Raw genomic sequence first — 26402 nt, 5'->3', positions numbered from 1 at the left:
TTATTTAAATAATTATCTAATAATCTTTTGAAACCTTCAGTTGAACCTGTCTTCACCCGCTTCTAAGCAGCACATATCAGATTCTAATTACTGGTTGTGTGAGAATTTTTTGTCATCTTGTGGTTGCTTATTTTACAAAACACTTCTTCAGATCTGGGCTGTATGGTTTTTGATCCTGTCTTGACTAGGAACAGTTTCTCCTAACCTACCCTGTTCAAATTTCTCATGGTTTTGAAAACTTCTATCAACCTTCTCCTGAACAGAAAACAATACAAGCTTTTGCAATTTATCCTCAACTAAAGTTTCTCATCCCTGGAACCATTGTCATAAACTTTTTCTGCTCTTTCACCATTGTGTTCACATCCTTCCTAAAGTGTAATACCTAGAACTGCACACAGTACTCCAGCTGTTGCCCAGTCTGTCTTGTACCTTTATTAATGAAACCTACAATATTGTATGTTTTATTAGTTTGCTGTCTACCTGTCCTGCCACCTTTCTAGACTTGCATATATTTTGGATGTATGTTTGCTTGCTGAGCTTGAAGGTTCATTTCCAGATGTTTCGTCACTCTACTAGGTAACATCTTCAGTGGACCTCAGGTGAAGCACTGCTGAAAATTCTTGCTTTCTATTTATATGTTTGGGTTTTTTTGGGTTGGTGATGTCATTTCTTGTGGTGGTGATATTTTCTGTGGTGAAGTCACTTCCTGTTCCTTTTCTCAGGAAGTGGTAGATGGGGTCTAACTTGATGTGTTTGTTGATCGAGTTCCGTTTGGAATGCCATGCTTCCAGGAATTCTCGTGTATGTCCTTGTTTGGCTTGTCCTCGGATGGATGTGTTGTCCCAGTCGAAGTGGTGTCCTTCCTCATCAGTAAGTAAGGATATCAGCGAGAGAGGGTCATGTCTTTTTGTGGCTGGTTAGTGTTCATGTATCCTGGTGGCTAGTTTTCTGCCTGTTTGCCCAGTTTAAAATCATCTTACATTCCCAGAATGCAAATTAAAATCACAACATTCCCAGATCTCGAGTTCTTTCGTTCGTTCATTCATTCGTTCGTTCGTTTGTTTGTTCTTTTGTTCTTTCTTTCGTTCTTTCTTTCTTTCGTTCTTTCTTTCTTTCGTTCTTTTTCTTTCGTTCTTTTTCTTTCTTTTGTAGTTTCTTTCTCTTTTTCTCTTTCTCTTCCTCTCTTCCTCTCTTTCTTTTTCTGTCTCTCTCTCTCCCTCCCTTCAGTCAATGAATGCAATTTACAGAAGAAAGTTTTATCTCTCTCGCTCACACAACTTCCTTACTATGCCACTTTCAGCCTTTGTGTTCCCCTAGCCTGTAAGGGTAATAGGACGCTACATTCCAGGACAGTCAAGATGAGGGAATTGAGCTTCATAAATTCAAATCTGCTCAGTGTGTTATACATGAAAATATATCAGCATTGTTCTATTACGTGCATATTCCACTCAGCTCATTAAATTACAGGTTCTTTTCCTATTGAGTATGAGTTTTATTAGGAGTCTTTGCTATAATCCAGCAATTTTTAGTTATTCTGCATCCTATTGTGAAATATGCGCCTCTGTCGTGAGAAGGAAGTACTGCCACACATTCCACAAGTGAACAAATGTTATCACCTTATTTACACCGATCCATTGACACTAAGAACAGATGTCCCCAGTTCCTTTGAACAAGCACTTTCCTGCATTCTCTGTAGCAAATGTGTCACATTTAAGACGACACGGTTTCTCAAAGGGAGTAAGGCAAACGATAGAAAATTACAGACTGATTAGTCTAACCTCAGTCATGGGTAAGATCATGGAATCCATTGAGATTTCTGAATATTTGGAAGTGTATGATAAAATAGGACAAAGTCAGCATGGTTCAATCAAGGGGAGGTTATACCTGACAAATCTGCTAGAATTATTTGAGTAAGTAACAAGCAGGCTAGACCAAGGAGAGCCAGTATTTACCTGGACTTCAAGAAGGCCTTTGACAAGGTACCACCACAGGAGGCTACGAAGTGAGATAATGGCCCATGGTGTCAGAGGCAAGGTGCTCTCATTGATAGAAGCTTGTCTGTCTGGCAGAAAGCAGAAAGTCGCGATATAAGGGTCTTTCTCAGGATGGCAGCTGGTGACAAGTGATGTTCCGCAAGACTTAGTGTTGGGACCACAACGTTTCACTTGATACATTAACGATCAAGATGAAGGAACTGAGGGCATTCTGGCTAAGTTTGCAGATGAAGCTGAGATAGGTAGAGGGGCAGGTAGCATTTAGGAGGCGGAGAGGAATCCTGAAGAAGGGTTACACCCGAAACATTGACTTCTCCACTTCCTGATGCTGCTTGGCTTGCTGTGTTCTTCCAGACTCCTGCTTGTCTCCTTTGGATTCCAGCATCTGCAGTTTCTTTGTCTCTAACCAGGTTAAGAGAGTGGGCAAAGAAGTGGCAGATGGAGTACAATGTGAGAAAGTGTAATGTCATGCACTTTGGTCGGAAGAATAGAGGCGTGGACTAATTTCTAAACTTGGAGAAAATTCAGAAGTCTGAAGTGCGAAGAGTCTTGGGACTTCTTGACCAGGGTTCCCTCAAGGTAAACTTGCAGGTTGAGTCAGTAGTTAGGAAGGCAAATGAAATGTTGGCATTTGTTTTGAGAGGGCTTGAATTCAAAAGCAGGGATGTACTTTTGAGGATGTAACTCTGAAGATGGACGAGGGAGATCCAGTAGATGTAGTGTACCTGGACTTTCAGAAAGCTTTTGATAAAGTCCCACATAGGAGGTTAGTGAGCAAAATTAGGGCGCATGGTATTGGGGGCAAAGTACTAACTTGGATTGAAAGTTGGTTGGCTGATAGGAAACAAAGAGTAGTGATAAACGGCTCCATTTCGGAATGGCAGGCAGTGATCAGTGGGGTACCGCAGCGATCAGTGCTGGGACCACAGCTTTTTACAATATATGTTAATGATATAGAAGATGGTATTAGTAATAACATTAGCAAATTTGCTGATGATACTAAGTGGGTGGCAGGGTGAAATGTGAGGAGGATGTTAGGAGATTACAGGGTGACCTGGACAGGTTAGGTGAGTGGTCAGATGCATGGCAGATGCAGTTTAATGTTGATAAATGTATGGTTATCCACTTTGGCAAGAACAGGAAGGCAGATTACTACCTAAGTGGAATCAATTTAGGTTAAGGAGCAGTACAAAGAGATCTGGATGATCAGCCATGATCCTATTGAATGGTGGTGCAGGCTTGAAGGGCAGAATAGCCTACTCCTGCAACTATTGTCTATTGTCTGTTATCTACTTCTGAGGCTCTATAAGGCTCTGGTCAGATCACATTTGCAGTATTGTGCACAGGTTTGAGTCTAACATCTATGGATGGATGTACCAGCCCTGAACCGTGTTCAGCCGAGGTTCACGACAATGGTCCCAGGGATGAAAAGCTTAATGTGAGGAACGTTTGAGGACTGTGGGTCTATACTCAATGGAGTTCAGAAGGATGGGGTGGGGGGCATCTAATTAAAACATACAGAATAATGAATGGCCTGGACAGAGTTGATGTTGGGATGTTGTTTCCTTTGATAGGAGAGACTAGGACCTGAGGTCACAGCCTTAGACCTTTTAGAACAGCTAAGGAGGAACTTCTTCAGCCACAGAGTAGAATTCATTGTCACAGGAGGCTGTGGAAGCCAGGCCATTGAATATATTCAAGACTGAGATAGATAGGTTCTTGAGTATCAAGGGTTACAGGGAAAATGTAGTTGAGAAACTTACCAACCGTAATTGAATGGTGGAGCAGCATTGATAGGCCGATTGGCCTAATTTCTGCTCCTTTGTCTAATGGTCTTAAATGAATGAAGGAAAGAGAGAGGTTTTATGGCTACTGGCATCTTACCCAGATAGTTGCCAAGGAAGTGTGAGTTGTGTAAGAGTTCCTGGAGGCAGTGAAGACTGCAGATGCTGGAAAGTCAGAGTCGAGAGTGTGGATCTGGAAAAAGCACAGTAGGTCCAGCAGCATCGGGAGCAGGAGACTTGAGGTTTCAGGTCAGGAACCTTGATCAAACTAGGGAGGAGGAAGGGGCCTGAGAAATAAAAAGAGGGAGGGGATTGTGGCGTGGCTGGGGGGAAGATAGGTGGGATGGTGATAGATGGATGCAGAAGGTGATTGTTGTGATTGGTCAGTGGGAAGGGTAGAGTGGATACATGGGAAGGCAGATGGACAAGTTAGGTCAGGTCAAGGGGGTGGAGAGAGAGAGCTGGACATGGGATGAGGTGGGGAGATTCAGAAGCTGGTGAATTCTATGTTGAGGCCATATGTTTGTAAGCTCCCGAGGCAGATGATGAGCTGTTCTTCCTCCAGTTTTATTTTGACAATGGAGGAGGGTGGACTTATCGGGGGAGGGGGAGTTGAAATAGCTGGCAACTGGAAGGTGGGGTTGATTGGAGCCTATGGATCATAGATGTTCCCTGAACGAGTCCCAGAGTTTGTGCTTGGTCTCTCCAATTTGAGGAGACCACACCGGGAGCAACTGATGCAATAAATCAGGTTGGAGAAAATGCAGGTAGATCTCTACCAGATTTTGAATGATTCTTTGGGGCATTGGACGGAGGTAAGAGGGAAGCGTGGGGGGGCAGGTGTTGCACCTCCTGCGGTCGCCGGGAAAGGTGCTAAATGTGGAGGAGAAGTTGCTGGGGGGTTTGGACCTAACGAGGGAGTTGCAGAGGAAATAGTCCCGACAGAAAGCAGATGCGGTGGGGAAGTAAAATATCTTTTTGCTGGGTCAGCCTGTCGGTGGTGAAAATGGTGGAGGATGATGCATTGGATTTGGAGATTAGTGGGGTGGAATGTGAGGACCAGGGGGACTGTATCCTTGTTTTGGCTGGTTGGAGAGTGGGGGGTGGTTTCAGGGCAGAGGTGTGGGAACTGGAGGAGATGTGGTTGAGGGCATTGTTGATTGTGGGGGATGGGAAATTATTGTGCTTGAAGTAGGGAGACATGTGGGATGACCTGGAGTGGAATCACTCACCCTGGGATCAGATACAGTGGAGGTAGAGGAGTTGGGAGTATGGGGTCACATTGTGTGTGTGTGTGTGTGTGTGTGTGTGTGGGGGGGGGGGGGAGAGAGATGGAGAGGTAGGGGGAGGAGTTGAGGTTGATGTGAGAGAAGGTGGGTTTGACATAGATGTCGATGTTAAATCGGTTGCCGGGCATGAAGACAGAGGTCCAGGAGGAGGAGGGAGGTATCAGAGATGGTCCAGGTGACTTTGAGGTCAAGGTAGTGGGTATTTGTGAAGTTGATGAGCTGTTTGAGCTCCTCGTGAGAGCACAAGGCAGCACTGGTACAGTCATCAATGTAGTGGAGGAAAAGGTGGGGACTGGTGCCGGTCTAACTGCGGAAGAATTGTTGTTCCACGTATCTCATGAAGAGGCAGGCATAGCTTGAACCCATGCGGGTGCCCATAGCCAGCCCTCTGGTTCATAAGTAGGAGGATGCAAAGGAAAAGCCGCTAAGGGTGAGCCCCTTACCCCTTCCCAGTCCTGGTCAAGGGTTCCTGACCCGAAACATCGACTCTCTAGCTCCACTGCTTCTTGACCTGCTGTGCCTTTTCCAGCTCCACACCTCTGCACTTTATCAACTCAGAGTTCCTGAAGGGCTTTGTGACTGGAGGTAGTTACAGTTTTATTACTGCACAAATTATTACGTTATTTCTATTAAAGCCAGAGTGTCTCTTAAGTTCATAAAGATATATATAATTTAATCTCTGAATCCCCGTGACCGTGAGGCACTTGAACTTTGCTGTTTTGGGTTGTCCTCTGAGTGCCCCCAAAATTAATCCTAGTATTCTCAGTTTTATTTATAATCGGTGATGGGTGTAGTTTCCTTTTGTCTTTTATACCAAGAGTTAAAAATGTAGATTCCTGTTTTGAGTTTAAGATGAATTTGAGGTTGTTTACTTTGTTGATTTGTAAGTGCACACAAGCACAATAATACAATGCTTGAGGTTTGAACCTAGCTAAGAGCTAAGATTTGATTTAATCAACTGTATTTAACTTCATGCCAACGAAAATACTTTGATCTATCCTTTCTCAGTCCACAGTGGACTGAGATTTCTATATCTGATACTTTATTGAGGACAGAACTGGACTGTGAAGTTGGAGTTTTGTTTTGTTTTGTTTTTAAAAGTCAGCAAGCAGAGGAAGGCTGAAGCTGGAAGCTGTAGTTTAACTAAAGAACACAATACTATATTAAAGAGTGAAAAAGTGAGTCCTATGGAATTCTTCTATGTCCCCTACTTTGCCCACTAGTGGAAGCATTTCTCAAAATCTACCTTGTCAAATCCCTCCAGAATCTTGGATATTTTAATATTTTAATAAGATCACTCATTATTCTTCTAATGAATAAAGGCCTAATCTGCTCAGCTATTTGTGATAAATTAATCCCTTCAGCCTTGTGAATTTCTTTTGAACTGCCTCCAATGTTAATACATTATTTTTTAAATACAGGGAATAAAACTGGACACAGTACTCCTTCCTATCAGAAAGATGTTGTGAAACTTGAAAGGGTTCAGAAAAGATTTACAAGGATGTTGCCAGGGTTGGAGGATTTGAACGATAGGGAGAGGCTGAACAGGCTAGGGCTGTTTTCCCTGGAGCGTTGGAGGCTGAGGGGTGACCTTATAGAGGTTTACAAAATTGAGGGGCATATCATCTACGTTGCCTACAAGTCACCTAACTTTGTATCAACAGCAAATTTGGATAGATGACTTTATCCAATATCCAAGTTATTAATAAATAATGTGAACAATTGAGGCCTTAGCACTGATTCTTGTGCACACCACTGGATACATCCTGCCAAATTGGAGGTGTCATGGACAGTGAAGGAGGTTACCTCCGATTACAACAGGATCTTGATCAGATGGGCCAATGGGCTGAGGAGTGGCAAATGGAGTTTAATTCAGATAAATACAAAGTGCTGCATTTTGGAAAGGCAAATCAGTGCAGGACTTATACACTGAAAGGTAAGATCCTCGGGAGTGTTGCTGAACAAAGAGATCTTGGAGTACAGGTTCATAGCTCCTTGAAAGTAGAGTTGCAGGTGGATATGATGATGAAGAAGGTGTTTGGTATGCTTTCATTTATTGGTCAGAGTATTGAGTACAGGAGTTGGGAGGTCATGTTGAGGCTGTAGAAATGGCTGTTAGGCCATTTTTGGAATATTGCGTGCCCTTCTGGTCTCCTTCCTATCGCAAGGATGTTGTGAAACATGAAAGGGTTCAGAAAAGATTTAGAAGGATGTTGCCAGGGTTGAAGGATTTGAGCTATAAGGAGAGGTTGAACAGGCTGGGCTGTTTTTCCCTAAAGTGTCAGAGGCTGAGGGGTGACCTTATAGAGGTTGATAAAATCATGAGGGACATGGATAAGATAAATAGAGTCAGACCTTGAGGATAGTTACACTGGGATCCTCTATACTGTAACAACTGCTGACTTTGAGAACCCTGTCAGGGTCCCTTTAAATACAGTTCCTGCACTGCTCATTTAGATGCATTGTTCCACCTATACTTTCTGAATGGTCAAGGAACTAGTCTGTGTATTGCTCACAATAAAAGTCTGACCAGTTAGTTTTACTGTATTTGCATTGATATGGTATTTTCTATTTAGAGTCATATAGTCAAACAGCATGAAAACAAGACTCTTTGGATGTCTAGTCACCCTCACTAACTAGACATCCAAATCGTTAATAAATAATTTGAACAATTGAGGCCTTAACACACACCTTTTATGGAACACTACTTGTCAAATCCTGCCAATTTGATTCCCATTATCCCTATTTACTGTTCTTATCCAAAGACAGCATGAACGCACAGCTTGCATGTTACATTATACTCTCAACCTGAAGTATTCACTCAAGTTTTAGGAGAGGTTTGAACATTGATTAAGATGCAAAAGTTCTTTTTGGCTGAAATATTTGGAAGAATTATTTAGAAATGATGGATTCTGCATAGATAAATATTTGTGTTATATGACTTCATTAGGAGTTGAATTTACAGCCATGTGAATATTCAGGAATGAAAAGTAAAGCTTGCCTCACTGAACAGGTTGCATCCTTCAGCATCTTCTTGTATTTGAAAAGATTTTCAATAAGAAAGATGCTCCCAAAAGTTAATGGCAGAATCAATGCAGATAATTTTATTTTAAGTGTTAACTAATTGATGCTAAATTACCCTGAGTTATTATGGTTAGTCGTAATTGGTTGAGCTTTTCTTTAGATCTGTTAGCATTCTGCATATCAGTTACCAGTCTATGCTGCTTTAAAGGTGTTTAATATTATAATTGAAAGCCAAGGTACAATTGCACCTCCTAGTCCTGGAAAGGCATTCTGTGCTGAATCTTCCTTAGCATAACAACCAGCAGACTTGCTTTAGATTTTTAATAAAGAACATTTTGAAACCATTTATCTTTCAAGTTATTGAGTTGCTCTTGATTGACCTTTATTTGTACAATTGTAAATCTCTATAAATATTAATAGTTTAAACTACTATTAGTTGAGAGTGAACTTTTGTATAATTTTATAGTGGTCTTTTTAAAACATTTGGTTATGTTGATATAATCATATTAAATGCAGCAGTAAACTTTAGTATTGCCCAGCAATTAATTTCAGTTCATTGCTTCGTTCTTCTCCCTCACTAAATCAGATTCCTTGGTTTGGTGCCAAAGTCACACTGTGCCTGCAACTTTGAGCCTTTGGAACATGTCTCATGATATTGATTGTATCCTGAAAGAATCTTGCAATCTATGTGAATTTAGTTAAAAATCTCACAACACCAGGTTATGATCCAATAGGTTTATTTGGAGTGCTTTTTGAGTGCTGCTCCTTCATCAGGTAGCGAGTGGGGCAGAATCATAGGACACAATTTATAGTAAAAGATCCAACTGTCATACAACTGACGCGACGTATTGAACAAACCTAGATTGTTGTTAAGCCTTTAATCACTTAAAATGGGGATTCAGGTTTTGGTTCATTAATATGTAAATCACAGTCCCGCGATAACTTAAGGTTTCATATACAAAAAAGTGACATCTCAGCCCAGACAATGAATTAAAGGTGTGAGGTTAGAGTCTGTCTGTATCCTAACCTTGAGTCAGACTGGTTCTGTTTCCAAAAGTAGGAAATTATAATCTGTAGGCAGTCAGTCCATGTGACATATTGTGTGCTTTTTGAACAAAGATGTATCTACAAATACAAAAATGCACATTCACCCCATAAACGTATACATGTGTACACATGTATGTGAGGGAGAGATCGAGAGAGACTCTGTGTCACACATGCATGTGAGGGAGAGACAGAAAGTATGTGTGTGTGCACGCACACGCTCCACACTAGCCACCCGATGAAGGAGCAGCACTCCGAAAGCTTGTACTTCCGAATAAACCATGTTGGACTCTCACCTGGTGTTGTGATTTTTAACCTAGTCCAACACCGGCACCTCCACATTCTGTGAATTTAATGATGCTTTGCACTGAGCAGCTGTATTAGCTTAAATTACAATAGAAAGCTGTTGGAAATACACAGCCTGTTAGTCAGCATTTGTGGAGAGAAAGAAAAAGTTGATATTTCAGGCCTGAAACAATAACTATCATGTTCACCCCCTTGGTGCTGGCTGATCAGCTGGGTGTTTCCAGCACTTTAGTTTTTGTCACAGCTTTCTAGCCATTTGCATGATCTTGCTTTCATCTCGCTACAGTTTTATGGTTGAATTATGTGGGATTTTGAAACTTTTGGCCACTCCTAATGTTTCTATGACCTTTCAAATAATGGTATTTCCTTAGTATTTTCTATATTGATCAAGATTTTTTATTGTAAAGCACCCAGGTTTTGTTCTAAATAATGTTGTGGCTTAACAGCAGCTCTTCGTATTTACATGGTTCCTTTTAATATGGTAAAACCTTAAAATGGAATTTTAAGCAGAATGTTACTTTTTAAAATCTAATGAAAAATAATATTTCAATTTTGTCTGAAATTCAAATTGGAATTTTGAGTTGCTTCTAGTTGTCTTTTAACTGGAAATAAATAATTAGTACAGCTCTCCAAGTGCTATTCTGCTAGTTTGAAATAGAGTCATAGTAATAGAGATGCACAGCATGGAAACAGACCCTTCGGTCCAACTTGTCCCTGCCGACCAGATATCCCAACCCAATCTGGTCCCACCTGCCAGCACCCGGCCCATATCCCTCCAAACCCTTCTTATTCATATACCCATCCAAATGCCTTTTAAATGTTGCAATTGTACCAGCCTCCAACACTTCCTCTGGCAGCTCATTCCATACACATACCACCCTCTGTGTGAAAAAGTTGCCTCTTAGGTCTCTTTTATATCTTTCCCCTCTCACCCTAAATCTATGCCCTCTAGTTCTGGACTCCCCGACACCAGGGAAAAGACTTTGTCTATTTATCCTATCCATGCTCCTCATAATTTTGTAAACCTCAGCTTCTGACGCTCCAGGGAAAACAGCCCTAACCTATTCAAGCTTTCCATATAGCTCAAATCCTCCAACTCTGGCAACATCCTTGTAAATCTTTTCTGAACCCTCTCAAGTTTCACAACATCCTTCTGATAGGAAGGAGACCAGAATTGCACGCAATATTCCAACAGGGGCCTAACCAATGTCCTGCACAGCCGCAACATGACCTTCCAACTCCTGTACTCAAAACTCTGACCAATAATGGAAAGCATACCAAATGCCACCTTCACTATCCTATCTACCTGCGACTCCACTTTCACGGAGATATGAACCTGTACTCCAAGGTCTCTTTGTTCAGCAACACTCCCTAGGACCTTACTATTAAGTGTATAAGTCCTGCTAAGATTTATTTTCTCAAAATGTAGCACCTCCCATTTATCTAGATTAAACTCCATCTGCCACTTCTCAGCCCATTGGCCCATCTGATCAAGATCCCGTTGTAATCTAAAGTGACCTTCTTCCCTCTCCAATTTTGGTGTCATCTGCAAACTTACTAACTGTACCCGTTATGCTCGCATCCAAATCATTTATATAAATGATGAAAAATAGTGGACCCAGCACCGATCCTTGTGGCACACCACTGGTCACAGGCCTCCAGTCTGGAAAACAACCCTCCACCACTACTCTCTCTGTCGTCTACCTTTTGAGCCAGCTCTGTGTCCAAATGGTGAGTTCTTCCATGAAATCTAACCTTGCTCACCAGTCTTCCATGGGGAACCTTGTTGAATGCCTTACTGCTTTATAGATCACACCTATCGCTCTGCCCTCATCAATCCTCTTTGTTACTCCTTCAAAAAACTCAATCAAGTTTGTGAGACATGATTTCCCAAATACAAAGAAGGAGACCATGTCCCCCAGATTCTGTCAACAAACACATTGACCTGGACCCAATACACCGGCCACTGCAGCGGATAGCTGGAACTGACAACCGGAAGCGGCAGAGACAAACCACTATAAATGCTGGAGGCAACATCACAGAAGGGCTTCACAGGAGGCTCCCAAGCACTGAGGATGTCACCTAGACAGGGGACGAAACGTCTGCAACACCAATTCCCAGCTCGGCTCTTCTCACAAACTTTGAACATATCCCCCTGTCTTTGAGAGATACTAAATCAGAGCTTCTCAAATATACATTTTATCTGATATCTCTGCACTATTTCTACAGGACCATAAGAACTAAATTGATGATATGAAGTGTTAGGGTAGCAATAAGATCCATATCTGCATTTGTATCCTCAGTGTTGCAGAATATCAAATTGTAAGATGAGACCGTGCTGTGGGGTCTTATTGGCATTTGAGCATGATCCTTGTGGCAAAGTATCTAGTTGCCTGACTGTGGCAGTTGAATCTTTTCACTATTAAGTTAAAAATCACACAACATCAGGTTATAGTCCAACAGGTTTAATTGGAAGCACTAGCTTTCGGATCACCGCTCCTTCATCAGGTGGTTGTGGAGTACACAATTGTAAGACACAGAATTTACAGCAAAAGTTTATAGTGTGATGTAACTTGAAATCATACATTGAACTATGATACTTTTCACTATTATTCACTGAAAATGCAAGTGACAATCATTCAATTCAATTTTTTTAACCCTCAACATTAATTCATGAACTTGGCAAATCTATATTGTGGAAGCACTTAAAATGCTTGGTATATTTTGCATTGACTGGTTTAATTGATGCAAATTTCACTGCCCTCAGTTATGTTTCTTATGCTACTGGATGCCCTGGTCAGTGATCAGCTGATGGCTGGATTAATATCACCTGACCCTTTAACCTGCACCTGTCATGCAAAAAAGTAGTGTGATACGTCTGAGCATCAGTTAGGCATATTTGCTTTGCATTATACTACTTAAAAGGATAAACGTAAAACTTGGTTATTTAGCACATTTTACCAGCAGAATATTTCTACTTCCTCGAGCAATGCTCATTGCCAGTAGAATTACTGGCTGTGCTTTCATGAGAATAGCAAGGCTTAGTCAAATAAATATGGGTTTTAAAACGTTTTATCTTTTAAACTAAGTACAGTACAGAAACCTTCTGACAAGCATTGAAAATTGTCCTTTTTTTAAAAAATGGTATATTATCTATCAAGAAAGATTGTGTTTGTTATGCCTTCTGGTAACACTTGCATAAGTTGATAAAAACAATCATGAAGTAATTGGTTGGAATTCTTCTGTCAATGTAACTAAGTAAATGGAATCTTCAAAATGCTGAATTGAACTAATTGGAATGTGTTGATCTTTTTGTGATTTCTCAAAAAAAGTTTCATAAATGCACGAGGATGAATATCTTAAAGACTTCAAGTTGCAGACATTCGGAAATGATGGGCAGGAAGAGGCCATCTGTTGTATCAAGCCTGTCTCATTCATCGTGGGCATTCCCTAGCTCATATAATCCTATTCTTTCTGAGGTGCTATGCTCAAAACTGAATGTAATATCATTGTGAATTAGCCCATTGTGTCAGCATGACCTTTCTGAAGGAGCAAGTGAGTCGCTGTCCTGTGTCCTCTGATCTGTACTCATGTGCATTTCTTTTTCAGATAATAATTCTCATTCTTCTTGAATGTAGAATGCAGAATGGCAGCATTGTTCCTGAAGGGGTCTCTGTAGGACTTTATGAAATGAAAACACCTCTTTCTATGCATAAGATTTTAGTGATTTGTGAACCTGAACACCCAAATGCCGTTAGAAATTTGTTTCTAATCACTACCCAGGTGTGAAATATTCTAATTTGTGTTATTCTTGGATCCAAAGTGAAAACATTTCTCACATTCTTTACGTTGAACTTCATCTGCCACATTTTTGATTACTCCATTAACCTGTCAATCTCACTTTGCAACTTCCTACTTCCATAACTTGCTGCGCATCTCAACCTAGTGTCATTTGCGAACTTGGATATGTAGCTCTCTGCCTTTATCCAAGTTATATATATGCGTGGTAAAAGGCTCAAAATCAGATTCCTGACGAATACCACTCGTCATACCTTGTGAATTGGGGTACATTCCCATATCTCACCACTCCGTCTCCTGTGTGCTGACCAATTGTCACTTTTATTAATATCCAAATGTCCATGTTTAGAGAAATTCTAATGAAGAATAGTTGAGTCAATAATTGATGTAAATGTGAGTTTTGAAGTAATGTAAATTAAAATCACATTAATGCATCCATAATCAGTGTTGCTTTTGTGTTTTACAGACCATAAGATAAATGTTTCAAATATATTTCATCAATTTAAAGAGTTTGCTAAGAAAATGGAAACTTTAATAGCTTGTTAGGCTTATATTAAGTACCTTTTCTGTCAGTGCAGATTTCTTTGTGACAGTCACCTATTAAACTGTTTAGGCTACTGTTCGATAACATGTTGCATACCCTGCATTGGAAAGCCATCAAAACAAAAAAAAGTTATGTTTTATCTGGCCTATTTGTCTGTCATTGACATCTACTAGACCTGATAGACAAATGAAAGGAGAAATTTCTGTAAACGTTACCAAATATGGAGATCATTTCATCCAGTTGTGTGATGATGAATAGGTTAATGGCAAATTCTTCTTAAACCATGGAGACTAAATAATATTAGTTGTAAAATAAGCTTACGATCTCCCATTCTTGCAGCTGATGTTTATTAGCCTATAGGCTATGCTGTACAACTTATTGTCTGGTGTAGAATCACCATAATGACTAATTCTTCCAAGAGTGCAGTCATTGAAGAATTGAGTTGAATGCTATTGGATGGGACTTGTCAATTATTGAAAATTCCAGTAGTGTGTGTATTATATTTCAGCATTGGAATCATTATTCTCTTAAGTGAAATTGCTGATGGAGATTTTTTTTCCCTTTTGCAATAGGGAAGGATCATGTTTGTAGATTCATTGGCTGTGGAAGAAATGACCGTTTCAATTATGTTGTTATGCAGCTACAGGTAAGTTTATTTAACAATAGTAACTACATTGTGAAGTACAGATTTTTTTGAAAACTCATGTTGTTATTTAATTATTTAGCTTTTAGTTCAGCTGGGTCATTTTAACCATTCACCTTTATTTCAAATATGAATAAAAATATTCATTGTGCCATGTTTACCTTGCATTTCCACAGACATCCATTTATTTGTTTTGTATTTTGTCAGATAAAATTACTTTCGTAACAATCAGAATTTTTGAGTTGCTGAAGTATAATTTATTGTTTTGCACTGTTTGTGTATATAACCCATATTGTACAGAGAGTTTCCAACTTCTACAGTTTCCTGATACCTATATTGGTTTGTATTTAATTATCTAGCATATCGTCGCAAAGACTTAAGGTCATCTAGCTCTATTGTTTTTTACCTGGAGTCTAGTGATGAATCAGACCTAGTGGAGTGACCTCAATAATATTCCTTGAGATAAAATGGTAGTGTCAACTGATACTGATTTTTATCCTTGCAACCAAAAATCTCCATGTATAAAAGGTCAATGCTGCGTATGGAATTCCATTTGAAATACTACTAGAGATCATATTGAGCAAATTCAGTTATCTGATTTGTTTTTGCAGTTAACAATGTTTTGAACAATTTTCATAGATGCTGCCTTAAAGATATCCTGCTTCAATCCTCATTTTGTTATTGCTTGGTTTTCTGTTTCTTGCAGTACAACCTCTGGAAGCATACATTAATACTGCATCTTAGAAATTAGATAGCTGACTACCTATTTCTAACTAGCATTTGGACTGTCTGGATAGTAGAAAGAACGGGTGCTTATCTCCTTTACTCTAAGGAAAACAATCCCAGTCTTTCCAGCATAATTTTGTAATTAAAATACTCCAACCATGGAACCAGTCTGCTAAATCTCCTCTGTATCCCTCAAAGTGTGATGACCAGAACTACTCAAAATACTCTAATTTAGCATAACTACTTTCTGTCTTTGAATCAAAGCCCTTATTTATGAAGCCAAACATCCCATATGCTTTGCTAATCATTTTTTATTTGTTATGTAACCTTCAATGGTCAATACACATGAAACCCAGGTTCCTTTGTTCCTGGAAGCTCTAAAGAATTGTGCCATTCAGTTAACATGCCTCTCTGTATCTGTTCTGACAAAAAACATAAACCCCACAGTTGTCTGCTAAAATATATTTGTCTGTTCTCTATGCTAGCCCATGTACATCCTGTTACAAACAGTGTGTATCATCCTAGCTGTTTGTCACTCTTCCAAGTTTAGTATTGTCAGCAAATATTGAAACTTTACTCCATGTTTCATGATTTGTCATTCCTATCTGGGGGAAAAAACAATGGTCCTTGCGCTGACTCTTTGGAGAACATCACTGTGATGAATACAAACAAGCTGTGTATGATTTGAATGTAAAGGTTAGCAGAGAAATTTGTGGAAATGTAGTAGATGTTTATGGACCAGGAACGAAGAACGCAAGTGAGGAAAACAAGTGATTGTCTTCAAGCAACAGCCAAGATGACTATACGCCTTGAAGAATCCATGCAACTTGCATAAATCAAATTAATTTTACAAGTATCCAGCAAGATGCATGAGTGCTGACCTCAGTTCAAACTGCTTAAAATGAAAATGAAGATTAAGCTGAAAATCCAAAAGCAACTCCCTTGAAAGACCAAGACAACCAAAATGGAGGAAAAAGGAAGGAGGAAAATATTCTGATATGTTGTGGAGATTACGAGCAAGAATTAAAATTAAGGAATAACCAACTGATATTTTAGGAAACACAAAAAGACATAGAGAAACCAAAAGAGAAAATGCTGGAAAATCTCAGCAAGTCTGGCAGCATCTGTAAGGAGAGAAAAGAGCTGACGTTTCGAGTCTAACTGACCCTTTGTCAAAGCTAAAAAAGGGGGAGAAATAGGGAGGTATTTATACGAGGTTGAGAGAAGGTGAGTCATGGCTCCAGAAGCAAAGGTAGCAATAAAGAGATGATAATGACAGTGCATAGAGGGATTATAGGGAGATTAGGAGCTGTGAATGACCAAGACTGAAGCCAGTACTTGTGACAAAATATGTAGGGGATGGGGGGGGAATGGATGAAGCAGAGGCAAAATGGAAAACAGGGGAGAAGGGTAGCAAAGGGGGAAGAGGAGAGAAAAAGATGATGAGAGAGTGGGGAGCGAGAGAAAGAGAGACAATCAAGAAATAAGAGGTACAGAACAGTGGAAAAGAAAATACCGGCAGGCTGTAACGTGTCTAACCGGAAGATGAGATGCTGTTCCTCCAGTTTGCGTTGAGCTTCACTGGAACATTGCAGCAGGCCCAGGACAGACATGTGGGCATGGGAGCAGGATTGTGTGTTGAAGTGGCAAGCCACAGGAAGGTCCGGGACCTGATTGCTTACAGACTGAAGGCGCTCAGCAAAACGATCACCTAGTCGGCGTTTTGTCTCTCCGATATAGAGGAGACCACATTGGGAGCAACGAATGCAATTGACCAAATTGAAAGAGGTACAAGTGAAATGCTGCTTAATCTGATATGAGTGTCTGGGGCCTTGGATGGTGAGCATGGAAGAGGTAAAGGGGCAGGTGTTGCACCTTCTGCGATTGCATGGGAAGGTGCCGTGTGTGATGGGAGAGGTGTTAGGTGTGATGGAGGAGTGGACTAGGTTGTCCGGGAGGGAATGATCTCTGTGGAATGCAGACAGGGGGAGGGAAGGGAAGATGTGTTTAGTGGTGGCGTCGTGTTAGAGTTGGCGAAAATGGCAGAGGATTATTCTTTGCATATGAAGGCTGGTGGGGTGAAAGGTGAGAACAAGACGGACCCTACCCTTGGGAGGGGAGGGAGGGGGGTGAGGGTCGTGGCGCGGGAGATGGACCGCACACTGTCGAGAGCCCTGTCAACAACTGTAGGTGGGAAGCCACGGTTGGAGAAGAAGGAGCACATATTAAGAGCACCACTTTGGAAAGTGGCCTCATTGGAACAAATGCGGTGGAGGAGAAGGAGCTGAGAGAAAGGGTAGAGTCCTTACAGGACGTAGGGTGAGAAGAGCTGTAGTCCAGATAGCTGTGGGAGTCAGTGAGCTTGTAATGGATATTAGTGGATAGACTATTGCCAGAAATGGAGACAAAGGTCAAGGGAAGGAAGGCAAGTGTCGGTGATGGAGGGATGGAAACTGGAAGCGAAGTTTATGAAATTTTCCAATTCAGGACGAGAGCATGAAGCCGACCCGAAATAGTCATTGATGTACCGATAAAGCAGTTGTGGGAGGGGACCCGGGTAGGCCTGGAACAAGAAATGTTCCACATTCCCCATGCTCACATGTCTGTCCTTGGCCTGCTGCAATGTTCCAGTGAAGCTCAATGCAAACTGGAGGAACAGCATCTCATCTTTCAATTAGGCACGTTACAGCCTGCCGGTCTCAACATTGAATTCAACAACTTCAGATAATTTTATTTCATTTATTTTGTTTTTTTATGTATTTTCTTCACTGTTCTGTACCTCTTATTTCTTGATTGTCTCTCTTTCTCTCGCTCCCCACTCTCTCATCACTTTTTTCTCTCCTCTTCCCCCTTTGCTATCTTTTGCCCCTGTTTTCCATTTTGCCTCTGCTTCACCCATACCCCCCATCCCCTACATATTTTGTCACAAGTACTGGCTTCAGCCTTGGTCATTCACAGCTCCTAATCTCCCTATAATCCCTCTATGCACTGTCATTATCATCTCTTTATTGCTACCTTTGCTTCTAGAGCCATGACTCACCTTCTCTCAGCCTCGTATAAATACCTCCCTATTTCTCCCCTATTTTTTAGCTTTGACAAAGGGTCATTTAGACTCAAAACGTCAGCTCTTTTCTCTCCTTACAAATGCTGCCAGACTTGCTGAGATTTTCCAGCATTTTATCTTTTGGTTTCAGATTCCAGCATCCGCAGTAATTTGCTTTTATTAAGACATTGAGAAAATTTGAAACAGTGCAAGAAATGCATGGGAGCTGAGACTGTTAAAGAGGAGCAAATGTCAAGAGTTGTTGAGAGAAAAAATATTTAATATGGTAGAGAAAAGAAAATAGAATAAGAACAATAAGAAAGAACATGACAAAATAAAGAAGCTGTGAAGAATAGCCATGGAGCAGCCATGGAAAGTGAGGAAAGAACTGGGAAAAGTTGTAACATAACATTGCACAAGAAAGTTAAAATGTTGAAAGGTAAGACTAAAATAATAACTACGGTTATGTTATATTAGAAGCAAGGAAAGTGTGTTTCTGTTTGGGAAAATCAACGATAGAGAAACAATGAGTTGGAGTAAATCAGAGAGTTGGTGATAATGAAGAGGGAGGTGAATTGGTACCATGAGCAGGAAGTCAAGGACCAGAGAAAGTGGAGGTATTGGTCAGTGCTGCAATCAAAAAGATGAATATAAGAAAAGTGCCTGGAAGCAATGAGTCAGTAGAATGCCTGAAATCTATGAATGATGTTAATATTGGGATATTGACAGACCTTTACAACATAGTTTACAAAACAGGATTCCTGCCTGAGGATTTGATGCAGTCAGGTTTATTTCGGGCTTTTGATTATTTCGGAAGCTGAGTACTTGGAGCAAAGGACAAAAATACAGTGGAGCCATGTAACTAAAATAATTTTAATAATTGTTTTTGAAAATCATGACCCGTCTATCCAAGCAGAGGTAGATAGCCAGTCATACTGTCAAGAAAGGAATAAGAGCAAACATTTTTGAGAGTGCAAATTTAAAGATTCTTAAAAGTGCAGATGGCTGACTATGTGTACTGTATAGACTGAGAAGGTATTGGATGGAGCTTAGCGTCAGAAAATAATGGAGTGTTTAAGATAGAAATTGTTAAAGTTGGATCAGTCAGAGTGATGAGACCTAATAACTGCTTGTCAGACAGCTTTCCAAGCAAAAGTGGAGTGCATCAGAGATGAATATGCCCTGTAAAATATTTAACCTGTACATTGAACCTTTCGTCAGAGACTGGGGCAATCCTACCAGGTTATAATATGGTAGGTTGAACATCAACAACTTGATTTTCACAGATGCCCATGCACTGATCAGCAAATCATAAGAGGCACCACTGGGAATTGTAAACAAAGTGAAATCAAGGAGTGAGGAATATGGATCAAAAAATGTGAAGACGATCAAGACATAATCAAGATAAATTGAGACCTGACCCTGGAAGTGAGAATTGAAGTAAATGGACATGTCCTGAAGTTTTTTTTCCATATAGATGTCCCATAAAAGTATCCTTTCTGGATGCTTCACAGCATGGTTTGGCAACTGCTCTTCCCAAGATCGTAAGAAACCAGAGAGTCATGAACACAACCCAATCTATCACGCAAACCAATCTTCCATCCATTTAACTCTATACCTTCGGCCTCAGAAAAGTCACCAACATAATCCAAGACCCCTCCCATCCCGTTATACTCTCTTCCACCTTCTTCCATTGGCGGAATATATGAAGGTTTGAATAAGTGTGCAAATAGATCCAAGAACAGCTTCCCTGCTGTTGTTAGACTCTTGAACAGACCTCTCAAATGTCAGTTCTGATCTCTCTATGTTCTGCTATCTTGATGCGCTTTGTATGGTACGATCTGCCAATATAGTCTGCAAAGCAATAATTTTTATTGTATCTAGGCACATGTGACAACAATAAATGAATCATGAATCAACCAACATGTCCTGAAGTAAACAGACATGCTTTGAGCAGATCATCCCAGGTAATGAAAGATGAGCTGTTGAAATCCATAGAAATTTGAAATGACCAACAAGTGAATTAATGGTGTGCCACTTCTCCACATTTGGGAGGAATCAAAATTTAACACAAGCCCTTTTGTCATCTCCACCCTTATTTCTGTGAACAGTCTGGTATGCAAGTCATCAGAATAAGGTTTTTTTTTAAATCTACACGAAGCATAACCAGCTTTTCCAATAGTTCTCCTTTCAATTTTAACCCTATTTAATGCCTGCACAATTTTTACTGATACTTTCAGATTCTTCTTCCTTAGTGAATGCCAATATAATTAACTCGGTATTCTAGCTTTGTTCTGCACCTTCTAAGTTTTTGCCCTCTTTCTCCCAAAAGGGACCTATTCTATCTTTTACCAACTGTTTGCTGTATGCATGCTGGTCAAAGAATTTGACCTTTAATGTTAACTGCCATTCTATTCTAATATTCACTTTTTCCAGTCATATTTTCTCTTTATCCCCCTTCTCAAATCATTCTATTGGCCTGGTTCTCACTTGAAGAATTTACCTGCTGTGCATCATAGACCTACCTCTTTGTTTCATTATACTCTTCATCTCCCTTGTCATCCAAGCTGCCTGGTTTTTATTCCCTTACAGTTTGCCCTTGTGCCTTTTCTTTCTTTTATTTGTGGAATCTCTGTGTAGCTGGCCAGCCCAATATTTATTGCTTATTCCTAATTGCCCTTGAAGTGAGAGGCTTGTTAGGCCACCTCAGAGGACCGTTAAGAGTCAGCCAAATTGCAGTGGATATTGAGTATGGCAGATTTCCTTCCCTAAAGAACATTAGTGAACCAGATGGGTACTTAAAACAATTGACAATAGTTGCAATTAAACCAGCTTTTAATTTTAGGCTTTTGTTGAATTTAAATTTCACCTTCTGTCATATTGGGATTTGAATTAATTTCATCAAAAAATGATCCCAGTCTCTGAGTTGCTCATTCAGTCACAATATCACTATATCATTGCGTTCCCCAAAAACACCACTTCCTTGAGCATTCTCCTAAAGGCTCTCTTTCAGTGTAGAAATTCAATATTAGATTGCTTCTTTCTCATGTCCATTACAAAGCTGAACTTTCATACACTGATCTTACCCATTCTGATGAAGGGTCACCGAACTTGAAATGTTAACTCTGCTTTCTTCCCACAGATATTGCCGTACCTGCTGAGTTTCACCAGCAATTTCAGTTTCTGCTTTCGATCTAAATATCGAGTCACAGTCACTCAGTCTATTCATTCTCCAGCATCCGGTTTCTTACTGCGTACTTTTCGTACTTTTCTAGTTGGACTAAGAGCATATTGATCAAACGCTGTCCTTGTCAAATATTACTCAAATGTTAACTAACTATCTCTAAATTCTAAATAAAGTATCCCTGCACTACCACTCTATAGTTCACACACGACTCTTGGTTTTTCTGATGACTTATTCCTTAATCATCATCTTGAGGCCTACAGAATATTCCAATTAGTTGATCTTGCCTTTTTGCTTCTCAACTCTATATAATGGATTTTGGCCTCACCCCTCAAGAACATCACTCTTTTCAACTCTATAATGTTTTCCCAAGTTAGTACTGTTAGTCCACCTCCCTTTTCTCCTTCTCTTTCTTTGCCGAACACTTAATACTTTTTGTATATTAAGCAGCCAGTCCTTAAATTTTACTGCCAAACTGAGGTCGCTTATGGGCTGCCTACTGCCACTGGAGTTGAGATAGTTTAACCTGCATGGACCATGGGTGAAAATACTAATTATCTTAAAAATGCATTTCCTAAAGAATTCACTTTGCATAGATCTAAACAAAAGTATATTAAAATGAAATTGCTTGCTTTACCTCCATACCTTGTCTGAAAAATCAAGACTTCTTTAAAATTCATAAATCTAAATGAGAAATCAAAGCCTATTTTCAGACAATTAACACACAAGAGGAAAGCATCAGGTCTGGATATTAAGAGAACAAGGGACAACTGAAATGGTAATAGATAATAATTGGAAATATTGACCTATTTGAATTTTGTTATTGTCCTGTAAGAAATTACTATTATGCTGGGAAATTCCTTAAACAAAAATCTATATAGATCCCTCATCACAAATAGAAATATTGTTTATCATCATTCTTTTAGAGCTAAGAGAATTTCTCTTCTCTCTGCTCAGGGTCGAAACCTTGCTGATCTACGTCGAAGCCAGTCTCGAGGTACCTTTAGCATCAGCACTACTCTGCGACTTGGAAAACAGATTCTTGAAGCAGTAGAAAGTATTCACACTGTGGGCTTCCTTCACAGGGACATCAAACCTGTAAGTAATTCTCCGGGCAATTGCATTCTTTTAGTATATGTTACTTTGTAAAGTTGTCCTGTTGCAATTAGATATTTAGACACTAGTTACGTTGGCCTAGTTCCTTAAACACTCATCAAGCTGTGTAAAATCATAAAGGCTGTTGAAATGCTTTCACAGTAAAGAAAGATCTTCTCTTAGATCATGCGTTTCATGATGAGGAAGTTTCAAAGTCCTTAAGTTATTCAGGTAAAAATTTTACCGTATAGTCACTATTGTAGGGAATGCAACAACCAGTTTCCATGAACTGCCATTGCTGGTGGTGGTGATGATGACTGGGTAATCTGTTTTCTGAAGTGATATTTGTTTGGGAACAAATACTGGACCAAATGACTTTGCTTTTCAAATAGTCTCTCGGAGATCTTCTAACATCCATTGAAATGGCAGGTGATGCTTCATTTTACCATTTCACCTGAAAGCCAAACTAATGTGCCACACACTTTGCAAACGAAAATGTCCTTTCCTCCAGTGATGCAGGAGTTATAACTTTAATTCAATCAGCTATCAGATATTTAAAAAATGCAATCCTTTTTCAAGTTGACCTCTTCTGATAGAGTTTTTATAAACAACAAGCTTAATAAAGTACTGGATGACTTAATTAGATAGACAGTTTCTTGGTGACTAAACCCTTGAGTATCCACTCCATTGATGTTAACTACCATATCATCAGCCTTTAGCCTTGCAAAATGAGAAGGACTGTTGTTAAGCATCTTGCAGACATTCGTGCACATCTATTATGTATTAACATTTTGCTGATCCATTCCAACAGTCTGAATCTCAAATCCAAAATTTACATTAACTTACCACTTCAACTTAACCATTATTTTTGAACATCTGAAATGTATGTCAGAGTTTGATCTAATCGGTGAAAGCTGTCTGTGCTCCTGGGCACAGATTGGAATGCATTATGTGATTTTTTGATATTGTCTGTAAACCAGTCTCACAATTCCCATTTCCAATGATCGTAATTGAGCCAAATAATTAGTCACTGCACCAATGTGCTTTGGAATTCTGTACCCAAGTCAATATTACAATGAAATTCTCACATTCATATTGTTTAACAAGTCTATACCTTTAGTTTTGTTTTGTCATTTGAGGCTAGTGGAGTGCTTGGAGTGCTTAAGCAAGTCCTGGCTTGAAGGTTCTGTGAAGGTGGCAGTAACCGCCAAAGTAAAATTGCCGCATTTGCAGGCCACTGACTAGGGAGACTTATTTTATTGCATCCTTCAGTCCATTTGGCAGAAACAGCATTCGTGCATCTCCATCTGCAGGGTGTGTGGCTGTATCAAACTGTGCATAGACCCCGTATATGCAAACATCAAGTCACAGAGTCATAGACATGTACAGCACAGAAACAGATCCTTCTGTCCCAATCGTCCATGCTGACCAGATATCCTAAATTGTTCTAGTCCTATTTACCAGCATCTGGCCCATATCCCTCCAAGCCCTTCCTACTCATATACCCATCCAGATGACTTTTAAATGTTGTAATTATGCCAACCTCCACTCAAGTAGAGAGTGAAAAAGGTTTTCTAAGATTACAGAGTGATCTTGATCAAATGGACCAATGGGCTGAAAATGACAGACTGAATTCAATCTGGATAAATGTGATGATTTGTATTTTGGTACAACAAATAATGGTAGGGCCATGGGTAGTGTTGTATAACAGTACAATCTAGGGGTGTAAGTACATAATTCTTTGAAGTTTGCATCACATAGACAGGGTGGTTTAAAAAGGCATTTGGCATGCAGTCCTTTGCGTAAAGGAGTTGGGAAATCATGTTGTGATTGTACAGGATATTGGTGAGGTCTCTTCTGGAATACTGTGTCCAGTTTGGTTGCTCGGTTATAGGAAGGACATTACTAAACTGGAGAGGGCTCAGAAGAGATTTACCAGGATGTTGCCAAGTTTGAGTTTATAAGAAAGGCTGTGATTTCTCTTTTTTCATGGGAGCGGAGGTTAAGAGGCAACCTTATTGATAAAAGTTTGTAAAATAATAAGAGGTAAAGATAGGAATGGTAGTTATCTTTTCTCTCGGATGGGGTATTTCAAGACCATGGGGCACATTTTTGAAGTGAGAGGAAGAAATTTGTGTGGAATGAACTTCCTGTGGAGTTGGTGGATGTGGTAAACAATTACAATGTTTAAAAGACATTTGGATAAATACACAAATCGGAAAGGTTTGAAGGGATGTGGGCAGGAGCAGGCAGGTGCGACTAGTTTAGTTTGGTATTGTGTTTGGCCTGGACTAGTTGGACCAAAGGGTCTGTTTCCATGCTGTACGATTCTGACTTCCTTTGGCAGTTTGTTCCACACATATACCACCTTCTGCATGAAAAAGTTGCCCCTTAGGTAGTTTTTAAATCTTTTCTCTCTCACCTTAAATCTATCCCTCTAGTTCTCCCCTACCCTGAGAAAGATACGTTGACTATTCACCCTATCCATGCCCACCGTCATTTTATAAACTTCTGTAAAGGTCTCTGTTCAGCCTCCAATGCTCCAGGGAAGATAGCCACAACCTTTTCAGCCTCTCCCTGTAGCTCAAATCCTTCACCCCTGGCAGCATCCTTGTAAATCTTTTCTGAACCCTTTCAAGTCTAACAACACCCTTATAACAGGGAGACCAGAATTAAGTGCAGTATTCCAAAAGTGGCCTTACCAAAGTCCTATACAGCTGCAAAATGACCTCCCAACTCCTATGCTCATTGCAATGACCAATGAAAACAAGCATACCAAGTGCCACCTTCACTACCTTGTCTACCTATGATCCATTTTCAAGGGACTATGAACCTACACGCTAAGGTCTCTTTGTTCAGCAGCACTCCAGGACCTTATCATTAAGTGTATAAGTTCTGCCCCAAATAAATATAGCACTTCACATTTATCTAGATTAAACTTTGCCTGCCACTCCTCAGTCCATCAGTCCTTCTGATCAAGGTCACATTGTACTCTGAGGTAACCTTTTTCACTGTCCACTAAATCATCAATTTTGGTGTCACCTGCAAACTTACTAACTTTACCTCCTATATTCACATCCAAACCATTTCTATAAATAACACCAAGTAGTAGACCCAGAACCGATCCTTGTGCCACTCAGCTGGTCACAACCATCCATTCTGCATAGCAACCCTCCAGCACCACCCTCTGTTTGCACCTTTGAGTCAATGTTGTGGCCAAATGGCTAATTCTCCCTGTATTCCATGTGATCTAACCTTACTAACCAGACTCCCATGCAAAACCTTGTCAAACGCCTGACTGAAGTCAACATAGTCAATGTCCACTGCTCTATCTTCACCAATCCTCTCTTTGAAGAAGTAACAAAAAACTAAACAGACAGTGAATGAAGGACAGAGTTGAAGATGACAAAGGCTTGTTTGGGATTTGAACCTGGGACCTCTCGTACGTCCAATATTTACTCTAAGCAAGAATCATACCTCTAGACCAATGAAACAACGTCATCAACTTGTCAGTGCAAACCTAGGTTCTACCTGTGTTGCAAAGGATGAGTCTGGTCTTAGTGTCGAGGAACGCTCCAAGAGCTGGACAGTTCCATATCACCTTCCCTTATGGAAAGATTGGAAAAGATCCTGCAGGAAAAGGAGAGGGTTGATCCTGTTAAATGACAGGACCAGTTAACTCTGTGCAGTCTGTCAAAGTAATTTGTTGGAATGTATCTTCACCAAAACTTTCTAACGTGCACCAAGATGTGGCTTGGTTGCAGATTTAAAGGGCACTGCCCATCAGAAGCTTCATGCATGCCTGGTCTTTGTGCACAACTGCATGTTGTCTCGAATCTAAACTAAACTAGTGCTGGTGAAGAGACTGTCTCACAACTCCTGAAATGTGCCTTTGCAAAGAAGGTCTGGAGAGAGATGCGGTGGTTTT

At 40.2% G+C, this 26402-nt stretch overlaps 1 protein-coding gene across 2 annotated transcripts in view; it reads left to right on the top strand.

Annotated features, from left to right (window-relative positions):
* Positions 1-26402, top strand: part of ttbk2a (tau tubulin kinase 2a) — a 306526-nt gene that overhangs the window by 118387 nt on the left and 161737 nt on the right. For both annotated transcript variants that reach the window (XM_043698390.2, XM_043698389.2), the window contains exons 4-5: positions 14356-14429; positions 22337-22477. In XM_043698390.2, coding sequence (XP_043554325.2) covers positions 14356-14429; positions 22337-22477 — 215 coding nt within the window. The remainder of the gene's footprint in view (positions 1-14355; positions 14430-22336; positions 22478-26402) is intronic.

The sequence above is a fragment of the Chiloscyllium plagiosum genome, unplaced genomic scaffold (assembly GCF_037043375.1).
Source record: "Chiloscyllium plagiosum isolate Xiang-an unplaced genomic scaffold, Cpla_swu_hap1 HiC_scaffold_8, whole genome shotgun sequence".
Classification (NCBI taxonomy): domain Eukaryota; kingdom Metazoa; phylum Chordata; class Chondrichthyes; order Orectolobiformes; family Hemiscylliidae; genus Chiloscyllium; species Chiloscyllium plagiosum.
Note: the sequence above shows the minus strand (reverse complement) of the source record. Positions and strands in the feature narration are given on the sequence as shown.